This window comes from Ctenopharyngodon idella, chromosome 15, assembly GCF_019924925.1.
Source record: "Ctenopharyngodon idella isolate HZGC_01 chromosome 15, HZGC01, whole genome shotgun sequence".
Lineage (NCBI taxonomy): Eukaryota > Metazoa > Chordata > Actinopteri > Cypriniformes > Xenocyprididae > Ctenopharyngodon > Ctenopharyngodon idella.
Genome location: NC_067234.1, coordinates 34,762,463 through 34,784,005, shown reverse-complemented (window position 1 = coordinate 34,784,005; position 21,543 = coordinate 34,762,463). Strand labels below are relative to the sequence as shown.

The 21,543-nt window shown below is 44.5% G+C and overlaps 1 protein-coding gene across 2 annotated transcripts in view; it reads left to right on the top strand.

Moving 5' to 3' along the window:
- The first annotated feature begins 1,103 nt into the window (after positions 1-1,103).
- The window catches only part of sik3 (SIK family kinase 3), a 26,007-nt gene continuing 5,567 nt past the window's right edge, over positions 1,104-21,543 (top strand). Inside the window, exons 1-20 of one of the 2 annotated variants that reach the window (XM_051863955.1) lie at positions 1,106-1,413; positions 9,155-9,271; positions 9,397-9,460; positions 9,841-10,002; positions 10,536-10,660; positions 10,741-10,864; positions 10,951-11,069; positions 11,197-11,307; positions 11,395-11,517; positions 11,871-11,942; positions 12,079-12,188; positions 13,223-13,373; positions 13,472-13,624; positions 13,797-13,870; positions 14,714-14,839; positions 19,148-19,289; positions 19,362-19,481; positions 19,729-19,790; positions 20,186-20,295; positions 20,368-20,647. In XM_051863955.1, coding sequence (XP_051719915.1) covers positions 1,183-1,413; positions 9,155-9,271; positions 9,397-9,460; positions 9,841-10,002; positions 10,536-10,660; positions 10,741-10,864; positions 10,951-11,069; positions 11,197-11,307; positions 11,395-11,517; positions 11,871-11,942; positions 12,079-12,188; positions 13,223-13,373; positions 13,472-13,624; positions 13,797-13,870; positions 14,714-14,839; positions 19,148-19,289; positions 19,362-19,481; positions 19,729-19,790; positions 20,186-20,295; positions 20,368-20,647 — 2,576 coding nt within the window. In that variant the 5' untranslated portion in view covers positions 1,106-1,182. Of the gene's footprint in view, positions 1,414-9,154; positions 9,272-9,396; positions 9,461-9,840; positions 10,003-10,535; positions 10,661-10,740; positions 10,865-10,950; positions 11,070-11,196; positions 11,308-11,394; positions 11,518-11,870; positions 11,943-12,078; positions 12,189-13,222; positions 13,374-13,471; positions 13,625-13,796; positions 13,871-14,713; positions 14,840-19,147; positions 19,290-19,361; positions 19,482-19,728; positions 19,791-20,185; positions 20,296-20,367; positions 20,648-21,543 lie in introns of both variants that reach the window. The other variant, XM_051863956.1, reaches the window with a different exon arrangement.

Below are 21,543 nucleotides of genomic sequence, written 5' to 3'. Positions count from 1 at the left end.
ACATGTGCATGTGCAGCATGCTGTCTCTGATCTGCTGTGGTTTCCTCCAGAAGCTCGTGAAGAGGTTTGATATCAGCTGCTGTCAGATACAGGAAGTCAAGCATGTCACGTTCTGAGATGCTTCCGTCTGATTGGATGACTTCAGCGCTGACGTCAAAGAAACTGAGCTGCGGTACTCCGAGCCACAGAATCACCACCTGAGGGCGACACACACACACACACACACACACACACACACACACACACACACACACGCGCGCGCGCGCGCGCGCGCGCTACAGCTTGTGACGTCATTTCCTCTCTCTCTGGATGTTATGCGGTTCTCCTCCAGAGAAGGATACAGGTCGAGAGAGGAAACACGTCAAAACTACAGGAATTCACCATCAGTTCATCATCAGTAGTGATTTCTATATGTCTTTTGCATTACATCTATATCAAGTCAAGTCAGCTTTTCATTCAGAGCAGCTTCACAGTGATAAAGAGAATAACAGAATCAAAACTTCATCAGAGACTAATTCAGCAGCTCCGCAGAAGAGTCATTACTGAGTCCATTTGATTCAGTTCTGTTGATTCAGTGTGAGAATCTGTGGTGAATATGTGCATCATTTCATCTTCATGAAAACAATATCAACACAAAACAGTGAATAGTCAAATTCACACACTCACACACACACACACACACACACTGAAACACACTCACACAAATGAATCATATGAAGCATCAGATTGATCAAAGTTAATCATAATAATGACTTGTTTATTTAATAAGATAGATAGATAGATAGATGCGCATGCTCTGAGGCTCGTGCATGAGGAGTTGCGCATTCACGGTTCCCACATTCCTGTCTCCGAGCGCGTTTCCGGTTGGAAGAAGGGGGGTTATGCAGGGAACTTCTTGTTGTCATGGCAATAGTTTCCTCAGCGCATTCGAGCAGACAGCGAGAGATCTGAGGAATATAATAAACGCACACGCGCAAGCGCGCGCACGTCCAGTCGCCAAGGCGACCGAGACATGCGCTCGCGCAGGCAATGAAGTCATAGTTACGCTATCGGTTGCCACGGCGACATCCATGAGAGGGCGCTGCGCAAAGGGGCGGCGCTCGCGTCCTGACGCACGGCGGGGGCGTGTCCAGAGAGCGCGCTGCGCGTCCTCGCTTGTTGTTCCCGCAGAGAGGGCAGAAGATGGCGGCCGTGTCGAGCGGGGCTGCCGCCGCCGCCGGGATTCCGCACCCGAACCGCGAGCGAGCGCAGCCCACCGCCTCCATACACCACCCGAACGCGAACCGAGCCGCTGCCGCGGGCGTCGGCCGCCCGCCCCCCGTGCGCGTCGGCTACTATGAGATGGAGCGGACCATCGGGAAGGGCAATTTCGCTGTGGTCAAACTCGCCACGCACATGATCACCAAAGCAAAGGTAGGAGACACTTTTACCCTGTTTGTTGCCCCGCGGGGCAGATCCACGCACTGACACGCGCGCGCTGACCAGCGGAGACACCGACCACACACACACACACACACACACATATACAGTGATGCGGCCTGCGCTCGCTCTCTCTGTCTCTCGCGCGCGCGTGCGCGCGTCTGTGAAAATTGTGTGGGGTTCGTGTGTAGATGTGTGTGTGTTGCGTATGGATTGTATATGTGTATGTTGATGTGTGTAGATTGCGTATATGTGGACTGTATGATTGTGTGTGTGAGTGTGTATGTATGTGAATTGTTGTGTGTGTGTATGAGAGTGTGTAGATGTCTGTCTGTGTGTGTGTAAATGTGGGTTGGTTAACAGTAATCCATGTTGTCTTATTGCAGCAGTGATGCTGTTGTGGGAGGAGAGAGGGATAGACAGACAGAGAGAGGGATAGAAATAAAGAAAGGGGGTTAGACAGTCAGAGAGAACATTAGAAATGCTTTGGCAATACATTGTAACAGTTGTCATGCCAATAAAACACATTTTGAAATGAATTTAGAAGGATATACGGGCAGATAGAGGGATAGACAGTCTGAAAGAGGGATAGACAGACAGATAAAGGGATAGACAGGCAGATAGAGATATATGGGCAGATAGAGGGATAGACAGACAGATAGAGGGATGTACAGGCAGATAGAGGGAAATATGGGCAGATAGAGGGATAGATAGTCTGAAAGAGGGATAGACAGACAGACAGACAGAGGGATAGACAGACAGACAGAGGGATAGACAGACAGATAGAGGGATGTACAGGCAGATAGAGGGATAGACAGACAGATAGAGGGATGTACAGGCAGATAGAGGGAAATATGGGCAGAAAGAGGGATAGACAGTCTGAAAGAGGGATAGACAGACAGAGGGATAGACAGTCTGAAAGAGGGATAGACAGACAGAGGGATAGACAGACAGACAGAGGGATAGACAGACAGATAGAGGGATGTACAGGCAGATAGAGGGATAGACAGACAGATAGAGGGATGTACAGGCAGATAGAGGGAAATATGGGCAGATAGAGGGATAGACAGACAGACAGGGATAGACAGACAGACAGAGGGATAGACAGACAGATAGAGGGATGTACAGGCAGATAGAGGGAAATATGGGCAGATAGAGGGATAGACAGACTGAAAGAGGGATAGACAGACAGATAGAGGGATAGACAGATAGAGGGATAGACAGATAGAGGGATAGACAGACAGATAGAGGGATAGACAGACAGACAGAGGGATAGACAGACAGACAGAGGGATAGACAGACAGACAGAGGGATAGACAGACAGACAGAGGGATAGACAGACAGATAGAGGGATGTACAGGCAGATAGAGGGAAATATGGGCAGATAGAGGGATAGACAGTCTGAAAGAGGGATAGACAGACAGATAGAGGGATAGACAGATAGAGGGATAGACAGACAGGGATATACGAGTGGATAGAGGAATAGACAGACAGAGGGATAGACAGAAAGAGAGAAGGATAGAAAGAGGGATATACGGGCAGATAGAGGGATAGACAGTTAGAGAGAAGGATAGACAGTAGGGCTGCACGATTATTTGAAATTAAAGCACACGTGATTTGGCAAAGGCTGTGAATTTATTTATTATTTTTTATGCGCAGCTCCTCAGTGAAGCGCGGCTCTGTGATCAGCAGTAAATGCTGCTCCATCTGAAAGCCAGAGGGCGCTCTCACACAGAAACTCCCCGCCGATGTAACGCACGTCAGTCCCGGAGATCCCTACGGACATCACACTATCACTCGCTGTAGCTGAATAAACAGAAGAATGAAACACTTTGATTAAACATGACTAATAAACACACGACTGCGACGATGTATGGTTTATCTGAATACCTTCTCGGGTATTTCCGTGATAAAATATATTTATAATGCAACGCTAATCGACATAATCTTTATGACTGTGTAGAATACTGTGAAATAACATGTAGTGCGAGAAGATCATCATCTCACAGAAGGATGTTTTTTAAACACTCGACTGACCTTATGAAGTGAGTTTGGAGTAAAACATGTTATTAAATGTTTCATAAACGCTTCTCATGTTTGGAAAGATGTTATAAAGCATCGTTTACTGCTGATCACAGAGACGCGCTTCACTGAGAAGCTGCGCGTTAAAATAATCGAAGACTTTGAGATTTCATAATCGCACTAAGCCAAACGGTTTGAGCGTGATTTCATGTTAATTGCGATTAATCGTGCAGCCCTAATAGAGAGGGAGAGACAGTGATGTAATGATCAGACGGGTCATGTGTGTGTTCTGACGACTCTGTGCTTCTGAAGCGTGATTATTGATGATGTGTTCGATGTGCGTGAGTTCAGGCATCGTCACGCAGGTTTGTGTGTTTAGTGTTGATCTTTGTTCATCTGTGTGTGTTTGTACAGTGTAGGTGTCATGTGGGCAGCCGTGTGCTTCACTTGTGTGTGTGTGTGTGTGTCCTGGTTTTCCCGGGATCACCGCAGGTCAGCGCGAGGATTCCCTCAGTTTTAACCCATCTTAACTGCTGTAATGCTCCACTGACGGAGTGACCGTACGTCATCAGAAACACAAACACAGAAACACAGACTGTGACGCGTACACGATCAGCCGTCTGCTATATTTGTTTTATCTGAGGATAAACGCTTCTGCTGAACTCTGTCTGCTGATATTTGTTGTTTCTGTCGGCTGATAACTGTGTGTTCTGCGTGTGATGGTTGGGATCAAACGTGTGCACTGGATGTTCTCTCATACACCTGAACAGAACCATGATTTACTGTGTTTAGTAAGTCACGGACAGATGTTTTTATAGTCGGTGTGATTAAACCTCTCTGTCTGTGAGATATGACCACGCTCATACGTGTCACACGTGACTTTGCTCTCGGTTCAGAGTGCGATTCATTGTCAGCAGGGTGAACGCCGTCATGATGTGTTTGAGAACCGTTTCCTAGTTCACTTCAGCTGTGAATGCAGATTCGCACGGTTTCTGCAACGCACAAGCTTTTCTGAAAACATTATAATTGAAATATTTGGACACAATAACATAGTTCACTAATGCTAACAAATTAAAGTGTTTCCTGTACAATTATGAGATGAATGAAAAAATGTACCATTGTGTTTTGAGTTGATTTTAGACTTCATTAGTGTTGAAGCAGAGCAAAATATTGTGATTATTCATTCCAGTTCATAAAATTAATATCAAAGTATTAACTGTGTCTGGATCAGCTGCTATCATTCAAAAGTTTGAGGTCAATAAGAGTTTTAGTCTCTTCTGCTCACCAAACCTGCTTTTATTTGATCAAAAATACAGTAAAAATCTGAAATATTATTCCAATGTAAATCAGCTGTTTTCTATGTGAATATATAGTAAAGTGTAATTTATTCCTGTGATCAAAGCTGAATTTTCAGCATCATTACTCCAGTCTTCAGTGTCACATGATCCTTCAGAAATCATTCTGATATGATGATCTGATGCTCAAGAAACATTTATGATTATTATCAGTGTTGAAAACAGTCACATTTTTGTGGAAACCATTTTATTTTTCAGGATTCTTTGATGAAGTAAATATAAAGTTCAAAAGAACAGCATTTATTTGATATTATAAATGTCTTTACTGTCACTTTTGGCCTATTTAATGTGTCCTTAATGAATAAAATTTTTAAAAACCTGACTGACCTCAAACTATTAAAGGTTAGTGTCGCTGCACATCCAACACAAGCCGAGATCTGTATTTCATAATGACTTTATTGCTGTTTATGAATGATATCTGCAAAAACACCACTATAAATTGACTGACAGGAGTCGATCTGAATATAGCGCTGTATAAAATCGATTGTAATCTTGTTGTTATTTGGACTGATGCTGTCCTGCGTTAACCCTTTATTGACACTATTTCATGTAGTTAAAGTGAATGATTTTTGTGATGAGATGTTTGTCGTCTGCTCGTCACTAAAGCAGGAATACGTGAAGATCTCGTGTTGATCTCGATGCATATTGCGCACAAAATAGAAAGATCTTTCGAGCTCGATCAGACTGATTTGTATTCTTCTGATAAGAAACAGAGTCTCAGCTTTCAAATCCTGTCAGTTTCATCACTAAATTCAGTCAATAAATGTGTTTTTGTGTCTCGTGAAGCGATCATCTCTTTCTCTTTACTACTAGTTATAGCATGAAAAAACATCAGAAGATGCAGAACAACTTACTGAAATGAATCATGTCTCATGTTATCGATCAATCAGTGTTTCAACCACAGAAAGACGTCAATAAAACAGCTTGAGAACAATGTCAAATGACATTTACCTCAGAAAAGCCATAGTCAGCTAGAAGAACACCTCTAGAGAGGAGCATTTTGATAAATATGTGCTCTATATTACATATTCATTATATTTGTACTTTACCTGTTCTTCAATATTTAATGCAAGTTTGAATAAATCTGTCATTATTACAGCCACAATTTAAATTTTGTTAAAACAAATTGGAGTAGAAACATAATTATATCGTTGAAAAGTTGACGTATTAAAACTGACCTGTATAATCACAGTAATGTACAGGGTTCCTGTGTAATCACAGCTTCAGTTCAGAGAGATCTTTTACTTTCAGAAACATTAACATGTACTGTAACTGATAAATCTGAATGAACTGAAATCTTGTAAATGTTGAACTTGTGTCAGCGTCCAGCTCTGCAGATCTCAGATCGACTGCTCTAGATGTCACACAGACCAGAAGGGACCTGGATGGTGGTTTTGCACTCATGCTCGTGTCTTCAGATAAGCGCCAGACGTTGTTCTGAGAGTCGGCGTCTCCTCCAGTGTTTGTGTGTGTTCAGCAGTGACATGTTCAGCTTCATAAGCCAATTAACAAGCTAAGACTTGCTCTCATCTGAATGCCTGTCTCTCTGTCTCTGTCTGTGTGTGATGTCAGATAGCAGGTGTTGTGTTCGAGTGTGATGTCATGTTTTCTCAGCTGTTTGTGTGGATGATGCTCAGTTCTTTCGTCATGATTTTTGTACTGATGAATCTCACTGGTCAGTCCAGCACTTTTTATGATTGTGAACATGAGCAGCTCATATTTCAGAGCAAAAGAAAGGGAAAAACATGAAATTATATTCAATTACTCTCATGACAATATTCCTCCAATATTTCATTAGCGTAATGCAAAACAAATCTCATTCTCATTACTGTAATGCATCCAGACATTTGTGTTTGTGTGATTCTCATGATTCCTGATGCTGATTGTTCTCATCACTTTCACACAGGATCTGTTATTCACAGTAAAAACACTGACGGTCAAATGTTTGGTGTCGGTGAGATGTTTTAATGTTTTTGAAAGAGTCTCTTCTGCTCACCAAGACATTTATTTGATCAAAAATACAGTAAAAATTGTGAAATATTATTAAAATGTAAAACAGCTGTTTTCTGTGTGAATATATAGTAAAATGTAATTTATTCATGTGATCAAAGCTGAATTTTCAGCATCATTACTCCAGTTTTCTAATAGTCTAATATATTCTTACATTAAAGGATTAGTTCACTTCTGAATGAAAATGTCCTGATAATTTACTCTCCCCCATGTCATCCAAGAGAAAAGAAATGAAGGTTTTTGAGGAAAACATTCCAGGATTTTTCTCCATATAGTGGACTTCACTGGGGTTCAACGGGTTGAAGGTCCAAATGTCAGTTTCAGTGCAGCTTCAAAGAGCTCTACATGATCCCAGACGAGGAATAAGAGTCTTATCTAGAGAAACCATCGGACATTTTCTAAAAAAAAAATAAAAATTATATACTTTTTAACGACAAATGCTCGTCTTGCACTGTTCTGTGATGCTCCACGCATTACGTAATCACGTTGGAAAGATCACGTGACGTTTAATTTCTAAACGTAATTAATCGAGCGTCCAAAAAGCCCTCCAAACAAGTGATTTTACTGAACGTAAGAACAACTTGTGTAAAAGCCACAATAAAAGTACATAGAAGTAATAATATCCTGGTGGATGAGTGATGATCTTCAGCGCTGTTTCAGCTCCTATTCTGTGGCGTACGGGAAATCAAGAGCTGTCAATCTGAGCGACTGATCCAATCCAAGCGCGCTTCAGCTGTAAAACAGTGTCTGATTGGTCTCTACACATCACCCCTTCCCACTATACCCAAGATCCTGTTTCCATTGGTTGAACTTTCAAATGATGTTGGAAAACATCAATGATCGCGACACGATCAGATCCTGGGAGTCCCATTGCTTTAGCGAAGCAGCATGTCAATGTTACTTTGTGATCTACTTGTGCTGAGTTTGGGCTCGTCCGAGACCACCTGCTCTACAGATATGTCATCTACTATGGTTTACTAATGTTTTGAGAAGTTACAAACAAACACATGGCACAAAAGCCTCATCTGTATGCTGTTTACATGAGCAGCAGCGGCTCCTTTTTATACAAATACTTGGTATAGTTTGAGTTATAGTTGCTAGTTTAGACCTTTCAACGATATGACACAAGTCTGTTATTGTACGATGATTTTACAATCACATTTTCTTTATTTAAGAGGCTAAGGTTAATGATTAATTGATTAATTTATCAGTGATGTAAACAAACATCGATTATGGGAATTTATGTAAGTTGACATCCCTAGTTGAGTGTGTGGCGTCCGGATCGCTTCAGCAGCCTCAGTCTGACGTCACGTCATCTCTAGCGCAGACTGATGTCAGAGACGCTTGTGTGTGTGTGTGTGTGTGTGTGTGTGTGTGTGTGGATACAGTCGCTTACTCAGCACAACACACACTGTTGCCATGGCAATAATCCCTGTGTGCTGCATGCTGAATCATGTTGCTGCTCTTCCTTTCCATGCACATGCTTCTGTGTGTGTGTGTGTGTGTATGTCAGTTCAGTGTTTTATGAGTGTTTTTGCATATCGAGCGTGTGTGTAACACTCACAAGCTGCTCTGCTGTGCCAATTAATGCACCGTTTTCCACTGTTTTGATCACTCGTTCCCTTCTTTGGTTAATGTCCAATGTGGTGTGAGAAATTGATCTGTTCAAGGATGTTCAAGGATCAGTATGTAACACTATACAATAAGGTTGTGTTTGTTGAATTACAATTACTGTCAGACACACACACACACACACACACACACAATGTTAGATCATCTGTGTGTGTCTGTGATGTTTGTGTTGTGTTGCTGCTGCTGGTTTCCTCATTTTGGACCCATTTGCATGAGCAAGAACTTGCTGTTCTCCAAGTGTGTGACCAGCGTGAGTGTGTGTGTGTGTGTGTGTGTGTGTGTCCAGATGTTGTTGAGTCCACACAGGGTCAGCTGGAGTCTGATTGCATCACTGTAGCTGGAGCGGATCCAGTGATATTAATAGAAGCGATGCTTTAAATACACACAACCTGTTACTGGAACTGCTCCGTCTGATTTACTGTCTCACACAAAAAACACAATCAGATCTGATCAAACACATCTGAAACACACACACACTATAAAATACTGTTTCAGTAAATCTAATTCCTTGCGTTACTTGCTGTTTCTTTGTAATTGTTTCTACACTAATTCCGTGTATGTGCACATCAGTTGAATTTTATATTAATTATGGACCAGTCATTCATTCATAGATGCTCTTTGATCATTATGCCGCTTGGCAACCGTAACGGCCTGTATTTATGCTAATGAACTGTGTTAGTATGAACACTAACGATGCTCATATCTGTGTCTCTCAGGTCGCGATAAAGATCGTTGATAAGACTCAGCTGGACGATGAGAATCTGAAGAAGATCTTTCGGGAGGTTCAGATCATGAAGATGCTGCGACACCCTCACATCATTCGTCTGTACCAGGTCCCGCCTCCCTCTTCATGCTCGCAGCTGATTGGTTAAGTCTTATGTTGGCTTGTGTTTGGTTGAATGCGATTGGTGCTCATTGTGTGTGTGTGTGTGTGTGTGTGTGTGTGTATGTTTGGCAGGTGATGGAGACGGAGCGATTGATCTATTTGGTGACTGAATACGCCAGCGGAGGAGAGATCTTCGGTGAGTGAATCCATCGTTTGATTCTTCGCTGTGATTCGAATCCTTTGAATCACAAAATGATCAGATTCATTCATTGATTTGTTCTGTATCCCGTCCTGTTCATGAACTTTCACTCCTCTATTTGAACAGACATGAAAATGACGTACATGAACTCAAATGTTGTAGTTCGTGAATGCTTTGGAATGGTTGTAGTCTCATGCCTCTTTTTTTTTTATTTTTTTTTTATTCATTCGTTTGTCAAGCCAGCTTTATTTCTACAGCGCTTTATACAATACAGATTGTTTCAAAGCAGCTTCACAGTGATAAACAGGAAAATGATAGAATCAATGATGCACACTTCACGACCAAACAAACGTTAGTTTCTCTTTGGTGTTTCTCAGATCATCTGGTGGCTCACGGACGGATGGCGGAGAAAGACGCTCGGCGGAAGTTCAAGCAGATCGTAGCGGCAGTTTATTTCTGCCACTGCAGGAACATCGTCCACAGAGACCTGAAAGCAGAAAACCTGCTGCTGGACCACAACCTGAACATCAAGATCGCAGGTGAGTGAGTGAGTGAGTGTGTGACTCAGTGAATGAGTGCGTGCATGGGTGAGTGAATCAGTGAGGTAATGAGTAAGTCGGTGAGTCAGTGGGTGCGTGAGTCGGTGAGTCGGGAAGTGAATGAGTGCGTGGGTGGGTGAATCAGTGAGTGAGTCGGTGAATCGTGAGTCGGTGGGTGGTGAGTGAGCGCGCGAGTCGGTGAGTGTGTAAATCAGTGAATGAGTGCGTGGATGAGTGAGTCGGGGAATCCGTGAGTGAGTCGGGGAATCCGTGAGTGAGTGAGTCGGGGAATCCGTGAGTGAGTGAGTCGGGGAATCCGTGAGTGAGTGAGTCGGGGAATCCGTGAGTGAGTGAGTCGGGGAATCCGTGAGTGAGTGCGTGCTTGGGTGAGTGAGTCGGTGAGTTGGGGAGTGAGTGAGTGTGTGAATTAGTGAGTGAGTCGGTGAGCGCGTTTGTTCGTGTGAGCGAGTAAGTGTGTGTCTGTGTGTGTGTTTATGGAGTATGTTTGACTTGTCCGTCTCTCTGTCCTTCAGATTTCGGCTTCAGTAATCTGTTTTCTCGAGGACAGCTGCTGAAGACGTGGTGTGGCAGTCCTCCGTACGCTGCGCCCGAACTCTTCGAGGGAAAAGAGTACGATGGACCGAAAGTGGACATATGGGTAAAACCAGCGTCTGTCTCTGACCTCACAAACACATAAACTATTGGTAATAAAACATGAGCCTCTCTCTCTCTCTGTAGAGTTTGGGTGTGGTGTTGTATGTCCTGGTCTGTGGCGCATTACCATTCGATGGAAGCACTTTACAGAACCTCCGCGCTCGTGTCCTCAGTGGGAAATTCCGGATCCCGTTCTTCATGTCCACAGGTATACACACACACACACACACACACACACACACACACCCACGAGCCATGACACATGGCTGACAGACCTGTATGTGTGTGTTTCAGACTGTGAGTATCTGATCAGACACATGTTGATTCTGGAACCCAGTCGACGGCTTTCAATGGAGCAGATCTGCAAGAACAAGTGGATGAGACAAGGAGACCCGGATCCGGAGTTTGACAGAGTCAGTCTCACACACACACACACACACACTGTGGTCAAACTGTGTTTGCAGTTGAGCTGTTTTATGCCTTAAACTAAATGTCATGCCTTATGATGTGTAGAAATCTTGTTCATTTCTCTGTCTGTAGCTGATAGCAGAATGTGAGCAGGTGAAGGTGGAAAGAGAAACAGAGTTAATTAATGAGCAGGTGTTAATGGCCATGTCAGACATGGGCTTCGACCGTGAGCGGACCTTACAGGTGACACACGCACACACACTTGCGCCATGTCTCTGTCATTCACATGAGCTCTTCTGAAACATTAATTTGATTGCATGTCGATCACAGTCTCTGCACACGGATGCGTATGATCACTACAGCGCCACCTACAGTCTGCTGTCTGACAAGCTGAAGCGGCACAAGAACCTGTGCATGGCTCCGCCCACGCCCCGCCCCCTCTACCCGCTGCAGGTGTGTGCCGTTACCGTTAGCAACCTTTGATGCCTGATGAGGGGAATATGCATGAGCTTCAGAGTGCCTCATTTGCATAGTGTATGAAAGCAGAGCGTCCTGTGCTTCTGGAGAATTAACGGTTTTAAAGGCTTTGGAAGGGAATTGTGGGGCGATTTTGTTGGAGTTGAGAGGGATTGTAGTTATGTGATCTCGTTAAATTTCATCTCAGGATTTTTCAACCTTATTTTCAACCATAGTTATCTTTCTGTATTTGCTCTGAAATCACTTACAAAAGGGATTGTTTTCAGTCAGAGCACCCAGACTATTGATGGTTGATCTGCTTCATCTGTGTTTGTGCGTCTGTCCCTCAGGATCAGAGTAATGCCGTCAGTATGACGGTACCGCAGGTCCAGCTCATAAACCCCGAGAATCAGATCGTTGAGGTGAGCGGGACACTGCTTTCATTCCTCTGCTCTCACATTCGGTCAGAATATAGCAGTGTGGACTGATTTACAGTTGATGAGTGTCAGAATGGATCATCTACTCTGCAGTGTGTCATGACCCGTGTGTGTGTTTCAGACGGACGGTCCGATGGCTCTAGACAGTGATGAGGGAGAAGAGCCCAGTCCAGAGGCGATGGCCCGATACCTGTCCATGAGACGCCACACTGTAGGCGTACCCGACCCCAGGTACCGCACATCTCAGACAATGCTTCTGTTTTTCCTGTCTATATTTGCTGTATGTACCTCCAGCTGGAGTTATGGCCTAACAAGCTCCTTCCACCTAACTTAAGCACTTCCCAGTTTACTCTAAACCCCTCCAATCTATTTGAAGTCCCTCGCAGTTAACTCAAAAACCCTCCCACCTTACTAAAGTCCCTCCTACTTCACTCAAAACCACTCCCACCTAACAAAGTCCCTCCCAGTTCACTCTAAATCCCTCTAACCTAATTAAAGTCTCTCACAGTTAACTCAAATCCTCTCCCACTTTACTAAGGTCTCTCCCAGTTCAATACAAACCCCTTCCACCTAACTTAAATCCTTCCCAGTTTACTCTAAACCACTCCCATCTAATTGAAGTCCCTCCCAGTTAACTCAAAATCCCTCCCACGTAACAAAGTCCTTCCCAGTTCTATCTGAACCCCATAACCTAATTAAAGTCCCTCCCAGTTTAATGTAAACCCCTCCCACCTTACTAAATTCCCTCCCAGTTCACTCTAAACCCCTCTAACCTAATTAAAGTCCCTCCCAGTTTAATCTAAACCCCTCCCACCTTACTAAATTCCCTCCCACTTCACCCTAAATCCCTCTAACCTAATTAGTCCCTCCCAGTTCAATCTAAACCCCTCCCACATTACTAAAGTCCCTCCCAGTTAAATCTAAACCCCTCCCACCTTACTAAAGTCCCTCCCAGTTTAATCGAAACCCCTCCCACTTTACTAAAGTCCCTCCCAGTTCAATCTAAACCCCTCCCACATTACTAAAGTCCCTCCCAGTTAAATCTAAACCCCTCCTACCTTACTAAATTCCCTCCCAGTTCACTCTAAACCACTCCCACCTAATTTAAATCCTTCCCAGTTTACTCTTAACCCCTCCCATCTAATTGAAGTCCCTCACAGTTAACTCAAAATCCCTCCCAACTTACTAAAGTCCCTACCAATTCACTCTAAACCCTTCTAACGTAATTAAACGTTACTGATTTTGTATGTGTGTGGGTTTCTCAGGGCCGAGATTCAGGAGGATCTTCAGAAACTGGCCCCTGGGTTTCCGCGTGTGGCCCCTCAGCCGCCCTTCCCTCCACTGGTACCCACCATGGCGCAGATGCATCTGATGCCCACCCAGAACATGCAGCCAACACAGCAGCTAGAGTACAAGGTACAACACACACACACACACTCACTCACACACACATTCTCGGGTAACTCCAGTGATGTTGAAAGCAGCTGATGTCATGTTCATCTGTGTGTGTGCAGGAGCAGTCTCTGCTGCAGCCTCCAACCCTTCAGCTGCTGAACGGCATGGGTCCTCTGGGCCGCCGAGCATCAGACGGCGGAGCAAACATTCAGCTTCATGCGCAGCAGCTGTTGAAGAGGCCGCGCGGTCAGTCGCCGCTGGTCACCAGCCCGGTGAGATCCCACAATCCCTCATGCTTCTCACAGCTGCACTTTAGAATCACATTCCGTGGCGTCATGATCATAAATAACACTCATCAGTACAGTGAGGTTACCAGACATTGTTCATCAGACACCAGATGAAGCAGAGTTTGAGCTCTGACGTGTGTCTCTGTGTGTTTCTCAGCATCCGATTCCCGCCGTGGCTCCGGTGGATGAGGAGGGATCTGACGCTGAACCGGATCCGGAGGCCGTTCAGAGGTATGGCGGTGTGTTTGCATGCAGACGCTTGTGTTTCCTGATCCTACTCCAACACAAACTCCCGTTCAGCCGGACACGGGTGTTTGAGGAGCGTGTCATGCTCTGGTGGCGGTGTGAGTGTTTGAGAGAGTGTGAGTGTGTGAGTTTGTGAATGCGTTTGTGCGTGAGTGAGTTTGTGCGTGAGTGAGTTTGTGCGTGAGTGAGTTTGTGCGTGTGTGTGAGTGTTTGAGAGAGTGTGTGAGTGTGTGAGTGTGTGAGTTTGTGAGTTTGTGAGTGTGTGAGTGTGTGAGTGTTTGTGTGTGTGTGTGTGTGTGTGTGTGTGTGTGTGAGTTTGTGTGTGTGTGTGTGTGAGTGAGTGAGTGTGTGTGAGTTTGTGAGTTTGAGTGCGTTTGTGCGTGAGTGAGTTTGTGCGTGTGTGTGAGTGTGTGAGTGTTTGTGTTTGTGAGTGAGTGTGTGTGAGTGTGTGTGTGTGTGAGTGTGTGTGAGTTTGTGTGTGAGTGAGTGTGTGTGTGAGCTTCTGCGCTGGGAGCCGTGGGACTCTTTCAGACTACAGACTGCAGTGCTGCTTCGAGCTCTAGTCTCTCTCTTTCTTTCTGTCTGTCCATCAGCATCACTTTCTAAACCGACTCTATAGTGCTACTAAAGTGACCTCTGACCTCTTGTGCCAAACGACGGCAAATTTCCCTTCTGTGGCTTTGCTTTTGTCTAATCGCTTTGCAAAAATGACCGGCAAAAAGGCCGAGCGGAGCCGCTCTGATTCTGTGTGCCGATTGGATGTGTGGCCCTCCAGAGGCTGGAGGCAGCCAATCAGAGCGCTGATCCGTGCTGCTTCCTGTGGTCCAGGTATCTGGCGAACAGTTCCAAGCGGCACACAACACATGGCACGGGTCCCTGTCACATGACCAGCGAGCTCTCGGCAGACACACAGAGAGCCCGGCAGAGGGGCTGGACCCCCGAACAACACTGCCGGTGAGGGCCCACACACACACACCACACATGCATACACACACACACTCATACTCACGCACACTCATATACTTGACTATACGCACACACTAACACTCACACACACACATTCACCTCACACACATACACTGGAGTTGATCAGTGTTTTCTGTTGTTATTTGAACTGACAGTCTCAAACACTGGACACTGCAAATTAGCACAGATTTCAGTGTCAAATGGGCTCATTTTTATCATTTATTCTTTTTATTATATTACTATATCATGAATCAATTTAAAGTGCCCTTTTATTCTATTTTAAATGTTCCTAATGTTGTTTTAGAGTCTTCTACAACAGGTTTACATTTTTTCAAGATCAAAAAACACTTTAATTTTCTCCTAATATCCACTGCAGCATCAGCTCTTTTCTCTGTGTCTGAAACAGTTCAATCAACGATTTGGTCTCTCTAAACCCCGCCTTTCTGAGAGTTGCTCTGCTCTGATTGGTCAGACGGCCCAGTCTGTTGTGATTGGTCAGAAACCAAATGCTCATTATCATATCTGAGCAGTGGAGTAGCGTCTGGGCATGCAAGGTATGCACATGCATATGGGCCCGGGCGGATTGAGGGCCCGCTATTACAGGCTTAACCCTAAATTATACTTCGGGCGTCCGCACACCATCCGCATCGCGGAATTTTCGTCATTAGGAGGGTTCGTGGACGTCCACACTCCCCGTCCACGTGCAGCCCTATTTTTGTGATGGCACGGACAGTGTGTGTACTGTACAACAGCCCATGCGGGAGTGAATTGAGTGCTTGAAAACAAAAGTCCACTAGATAGTGCGCAGTGCACACGCCGAGCCCGTCTTTCTGCAGGCTTGCACGCGCATCTGTGTGCGAGACAGAACCCGTGTACATATGTTCAGAAAAATGAAGTATAATAGAAATAATGTTGTTAATAACTTGCTATAGCCTATATACAGTATCTCACAGAATCGAGTACACCCCTCACATTTTTGTAAATATTTTATTATATCTTTTCATGTGACAACACTGAAGAAATGACCCTTTGCTACAATGTAAAGTAGTGAGTGTACAGCTTGTATAACAGTGTAAATTTGCTGTCCCCTCAAAATAACTCAACACACAGCCATTAATGTCTAAACCGCTGGCCACAAAAGTGAGTACACCCCTAAGTGAAAATGTCCAAATTGGGCCCAAAGTGTCAATATTTTGTGTGGCCACCATTATTTTCCAGCACTGCCTTAACCCTCTTGGGCATGGAGTTCACCAGAGCTTCACAGGTTGCCACTGGAGTCCTCTTCCACTCCTCCATGACGACATCACGGAGCTGGTGGATGTTAGAGACCTTGCGCTCCTCCACCTTCCGTTTGAGGATGCTCCACAGATGCTCAATAGGGTTTAGGTACCCTCAGCTTCTTTAGCCAGCAGTGGTCGTCTTGGAGGTGTGTTTGGGGTCTTTATCATGTTGTAATACTGCCCTGCGGCCCAGTCTCTGAAGGGAGGGGATCATGCTCTGCTCATTCATGGTTCCCTCAATGAACTGTAGCTCCCCAGTGCCGGCAGCACTCATGCAGCCCCAGACCATGACACTCCCACCACCATGCTTGACTGTAGGCAAGACACACTTGTCTTTGTACTCCTCACCTGGTTGCCGCCACACACGCTTGACACCATCTGAACCAAATAAGTTTATCTTGGTCTCATCAGACCACAGGACATGGTTCCAGTAATCCATGTCCTTAGTCTGCTTGTCTTCAGCAAACTGTTTGCAGGCTTTCTTGTGCATCATCTTTAGAAGAGGCTTCCTTCTGGGACAACAGCCATGCAGACCAGTTTGATGCAGTGTTTGGCGTATGGTCTGAGCACTGACAGGCTGACCCCCACCCCTTCAACCTCTGCAGCAATGCTGGCAGCACTCATACGTCTATTTCCCAAACACAACCTCTGGATATGACGCTGAGCACGTGCACTCAACTTCTTTGGTCCACCATGGCGAGGCCTGTTCTGAGTGGAACCTGTCCTGTTAAACCGCTGTATGGTCTTGGCCACCGTGCTGCAGCTCAGTTTCAGGGTCTTGGCAATCTTCTTATAGCCTACGCCATCTTTATGTAGAGCAGCAACTCTTTTCTTCAGATCCTCAGAGAGTTCTTTGCCATGAAGTGCCATGTTGAACTTCCAGTGACCAGTATGAGAGAGTGAGAGCGATAACACCAAATTTAACACACCTGCTCCCCATTCACACCTGAGACCTTGTAACACTAACGAGTCACATGACACCGGGGAGAGAAAATGGCTAATTGGGCTCAATTTGGACATTTTCACTTAGGGGTGTACTCACTTTTGTGGCCAGTGGTTTAGACATTAATGGCTGTGTGTTGAGTTATTTTGAGGGGACAGCAAATTTACACTGTTATACAAGCTGTACACTCACTACTTTACATTGTAGCAAAGGGTCATTTCTTCAGTGTTGTCACATGAAAAGATATAATAAAATATTTACAAAAATGTGAGGGGTGTACTCGATTCTGTGAGATACTGTATGTTAAATGTTCTGAAAATCATTAAGAATCTGAATAAATGGACCATAAAATGGTCAATGCCATGTCTTAGCGATGATCTATTGTATTTGACCGGTATTCGCTTTTCTGTCATTTTTAAAGTGGGTTTCTGAAACTTATGCATGCAGTAATGTAAGTGGTACAGAATTTTAAATGAGTCGTATTGGTTTTCTGAAAAAACGACTACGTTTGCACATTTTAATATACTACACAAGATGTGAATATGTAACTCGTACACTCACTGGGGTGGATAATTTTATTCAACAAAATAAAATGCACATAAAACGTGATGGAAAAATATTTAGAGAAGAAACTTATAGTAAATTTATTAGGATTAAAATGTGCATTAAAAAAGTCTGTAACAGAATAATTAATTCATAACTGGAATAATGTTCGGACTCATCGCATCTGAAATGATGCTATGATCATTCTGAAATTCCAGAGCCAGTCGAATCGGTCGAATTCAAACGTAGACTGTGTTGAAAAGCTGTTTTTTTTTACTTTTTTGAAATAGATCCGCAATGCAAAGTCAAAATGATGGAGGAGCGCATATATTGTACTGTAGTGCTGTTGTTATTCCTAAAAATATTTACCATTTTTGTCTGCATGTTAGTGATAATATCTTATTCATATTAAAGTCCTGGGACTCATTCGCATAAGACGCAGGGCGGGCCAAAGGAGACGCTGTTCACCGGCAGCCAATGGGCTGGCATTATACAAATTGGGTACAAACCTATATAGGTTTAGCATGAAGTGAGATTGAATTACTGACGACTCGTTTCAGTTCAGAATCACTTTCTTCTGGGAGAGAAAAACTCCATTTATCTTTAAACTTTGCGAGGTTAATATTTTTTCCTTAATTTTACTATATTTCACAGTAAATGTAAAAATGTAAATATAGATGTTAAACTACAGTTGTAATTGGAAAAAGCTGCTCTGAGCTCAGAAACCCTGAGAGAAATGACATCAAAGCAGATCCTGCTGACTTCCTGTCTACTGAGGAAGTGTAGTGAGTTCACAGCACCTCCTGCTGGACACACACAGAAGCGTCAGTCCACTGCACCATCAGGATGAAGAAGTGTTTCATTCACACGTCAGCTCTGTTCTGCAGTGATCAGCTGATTGGGCGCACAGTGACCTCTGACCTCATGAGTTTAGGTTTGACCTTTGATCTCTGTGTTTGAAATGTCAGTGGAATACTAGCATACCAGTGACTGCAGTATAGACACAAGTCTAGAAGGAGCTCTGCTTCATTCATCACACTGCAAGATGCATTGTGGGATACAGTACATATTGTGCAAAGTATGCATGCTATGTAGTGCAGGAATGGAAACATTGGTATGCTATTCTAAAAAGCATTTTCACCCTGTAAAGTTGTTATGAAACACCTAAAAGTGATTGTGCCGCTGCCGTCGCGTCACATGCTGATGTGTTTCCTTCTTAGTGGCTCATTTGTGAATGTTGTGTTGATGTTCATTGCGTAACGTTCCATCTGAACAGTGATATCTTCTTCTGTTCCTCTGTGTGAGTTCAGAATCACTGAGATGATGATGATAATTTGTGGAGAAATGACATTAAATCGCAGCGCTCAACATCACGTTACTGTAGAACACATGCTTTAACTGGAGCTGAAGCAGCACATTCAGATCGTAATGGTGTTTTGATGTGTGATTCAAGCTTCTGTACTGGAGCCGTTACCGCCGCACAAGCACACGCGTCTTATAAACGTAAAGCGTTCGCTGTGTGTGTTTCAGGTCGTCGTATAAAGACTGTAACACCCTTCACCTGCCGATGGAGCGTTTCTCTCCGGTCAGACGTTTCTCTGATGGAGCCGCCACCATACAAGCGTTCAAGACCCAGCTGGAGAACAACAGCCTCATCCGACAGCTCAAACAGGTACGGAGCGCAAACACACGTGTGTGCTCAACACCTGCAGCGTCGGTGGCTCACGTGTGTGTGTGTGTGCAGGAGTGTGAGCAGCTTCAGAAGATGTACGCGGCTTCGCAGGACGAGCGGCTGATGGAGCATACGCAGCAACAGCACATCCTCTACCAGCAAGAACAGCAGATCCTACACCAGCAAATACAGGTCTGACACACACTTCCTGCAGTAGCTCTGAGTTCAGAAGCACACACTACTCTTGTGTTTCTGCCATAGACAGATATGGTAGAGGTAGTTAGGGTTATGAACCAGAGGAAAAACACATATTATGAATATTGTTGTGGACAGTCAAAAAAGTTAAGAATCACTGATGTAAAGTGCAGCTAAACACACACAAACATGTTCCAGACTGTAACTATAAAGCGATGTAATCGTGTTGACTTCCTGTTTGCAGGCCCTGTCTTTGGGACATGGAGAAAACCAGCCCAGCAGTCACCTTACATACCAGCTACAGAGGTGAACACACACACACACACACACACACACACACTCACACTCACACTCACACACACACTCACACACACACACACACACACACACACTCACACTCTCTCTCTCTCTCTCTCTCTCTCTCTCTCTCTCTCTCTCTCTCTCACACTCACACACACACACACACACACACACACACACACTCTCTCTCTCTCTCTCTCTCTCTCTCTCTCTCTCTCTCTCTCTCTCTCTCTCTCTCTCTCTCTCTCTCTCTCACTCACTCACTCACACACACACACACACACACACACACACACACTCTCTCCCACACACACACGCTCTCTCTCTCTCTCTCTCTCTCACACACACACACTCACAGACGGTCAGATCTTCATTGTTGTCATTCTCTCTCTCTCTCTCAGGTTGCGTATTCAGCCCTCCAGTCCTCCACCTACGCATCCTAACAACCATCTTTTCAGGCCAGCCAATCAGAGTCCCCCTCCGGGGAGTCAGGGGATGATGCAAGCGCACGGTCAGTGTCTCATCAGCAGCCGGTGTTGTGTGATTTATATAGTGACACTGACGTGTTAAACTCCTCCCACAGGCGGGCCGTCTGCGGTTCAGTTTCAGCATGGCTCCGCCCTCTACCAGTCTCCCAGCGCCAGCCCTCCCCCCACCAGCCTCCCCCGCATGGCGCTGCCCAATCAGCAGCCTCCGCCGCCAGGCTCCGCCCGCGCATTAGCGCAGCAGCAGCAGCAGCAAGTGACCATTCAGGTGCAGGAGGTGGAGCTCGGGGGCGGAGCCCAGCGGCAGGCCTTCCTCGCGACGCCGTGTCACAGAGTTCTGGGGAAGCAGTTGAGCGCCGATAACGCGGAAACTCACAGGTGATGCGAGCGCCACGGAAACACGCGCTGTCATCTGTGTGTTCATTTCATTTATTTGTCCTTTTCTTTTTGATTGTTAAAAAATGGATTTAATGTTCTTATGTTCTTTTGTTTTTGCATCAGTGTTTGTTCAGCATGTTTAGTACTTTGAGATTATTTTAATGAATCTGTTGGAGTTTTATTGCTGTTGTGGAAATGATTTTTGTAAATATTGAGACGCTCCCAGATGACAGTATATCAGTCGAGGGACGACTGACGGCCGGCCGTTTGAGGTACTTTGAGACGTGCTGGTGGAGTCAGTGCTAGCAGTAGATGTGTTTCCTGTGTCATGTTCACTGGATTTATTGGCCCTCCAGTGGATGTGAGACGGGATGTTGATTAGTCACATGCGTATTAATAGTGCTGTTCTTAGATGAACCACATCTCCTACATTGACTGATGCAGTGGGTTCAGTTTTGATACCAGTTTTATGTATTGTAAAGTCAACATGAAATCATCATTGACTCGATGTTGTACAGATTCATCAGTGACGTTATTCTGAAGAAATATCATGTTTGTCTTCATTGTCTTTCGTTAGAATTTAATAGACCACACAAACAATGAGTTCATCAGTTATGCACAGCTGCATTGTTTTTTTCCCATTCATTTTCCCATTGGGATTTCAGAAATGTTTGGTTAAAGCCATGATCCGAACCAACCAGCTATGAGGAGAATCACATCATTACAAAGTTTTATTTGAAGCAAAAAAGCATTTGAAAATAAAAAAGACAAAGATACAAGACTGTGAACTTTAATGAAGGAAAGAACTACAATCCCATGAAGCATTGCGAGCAACATAATCGAATTAAAAACAATGCAGAAATATAAAACTATTCATTTAAAGTGGGTGATTATAT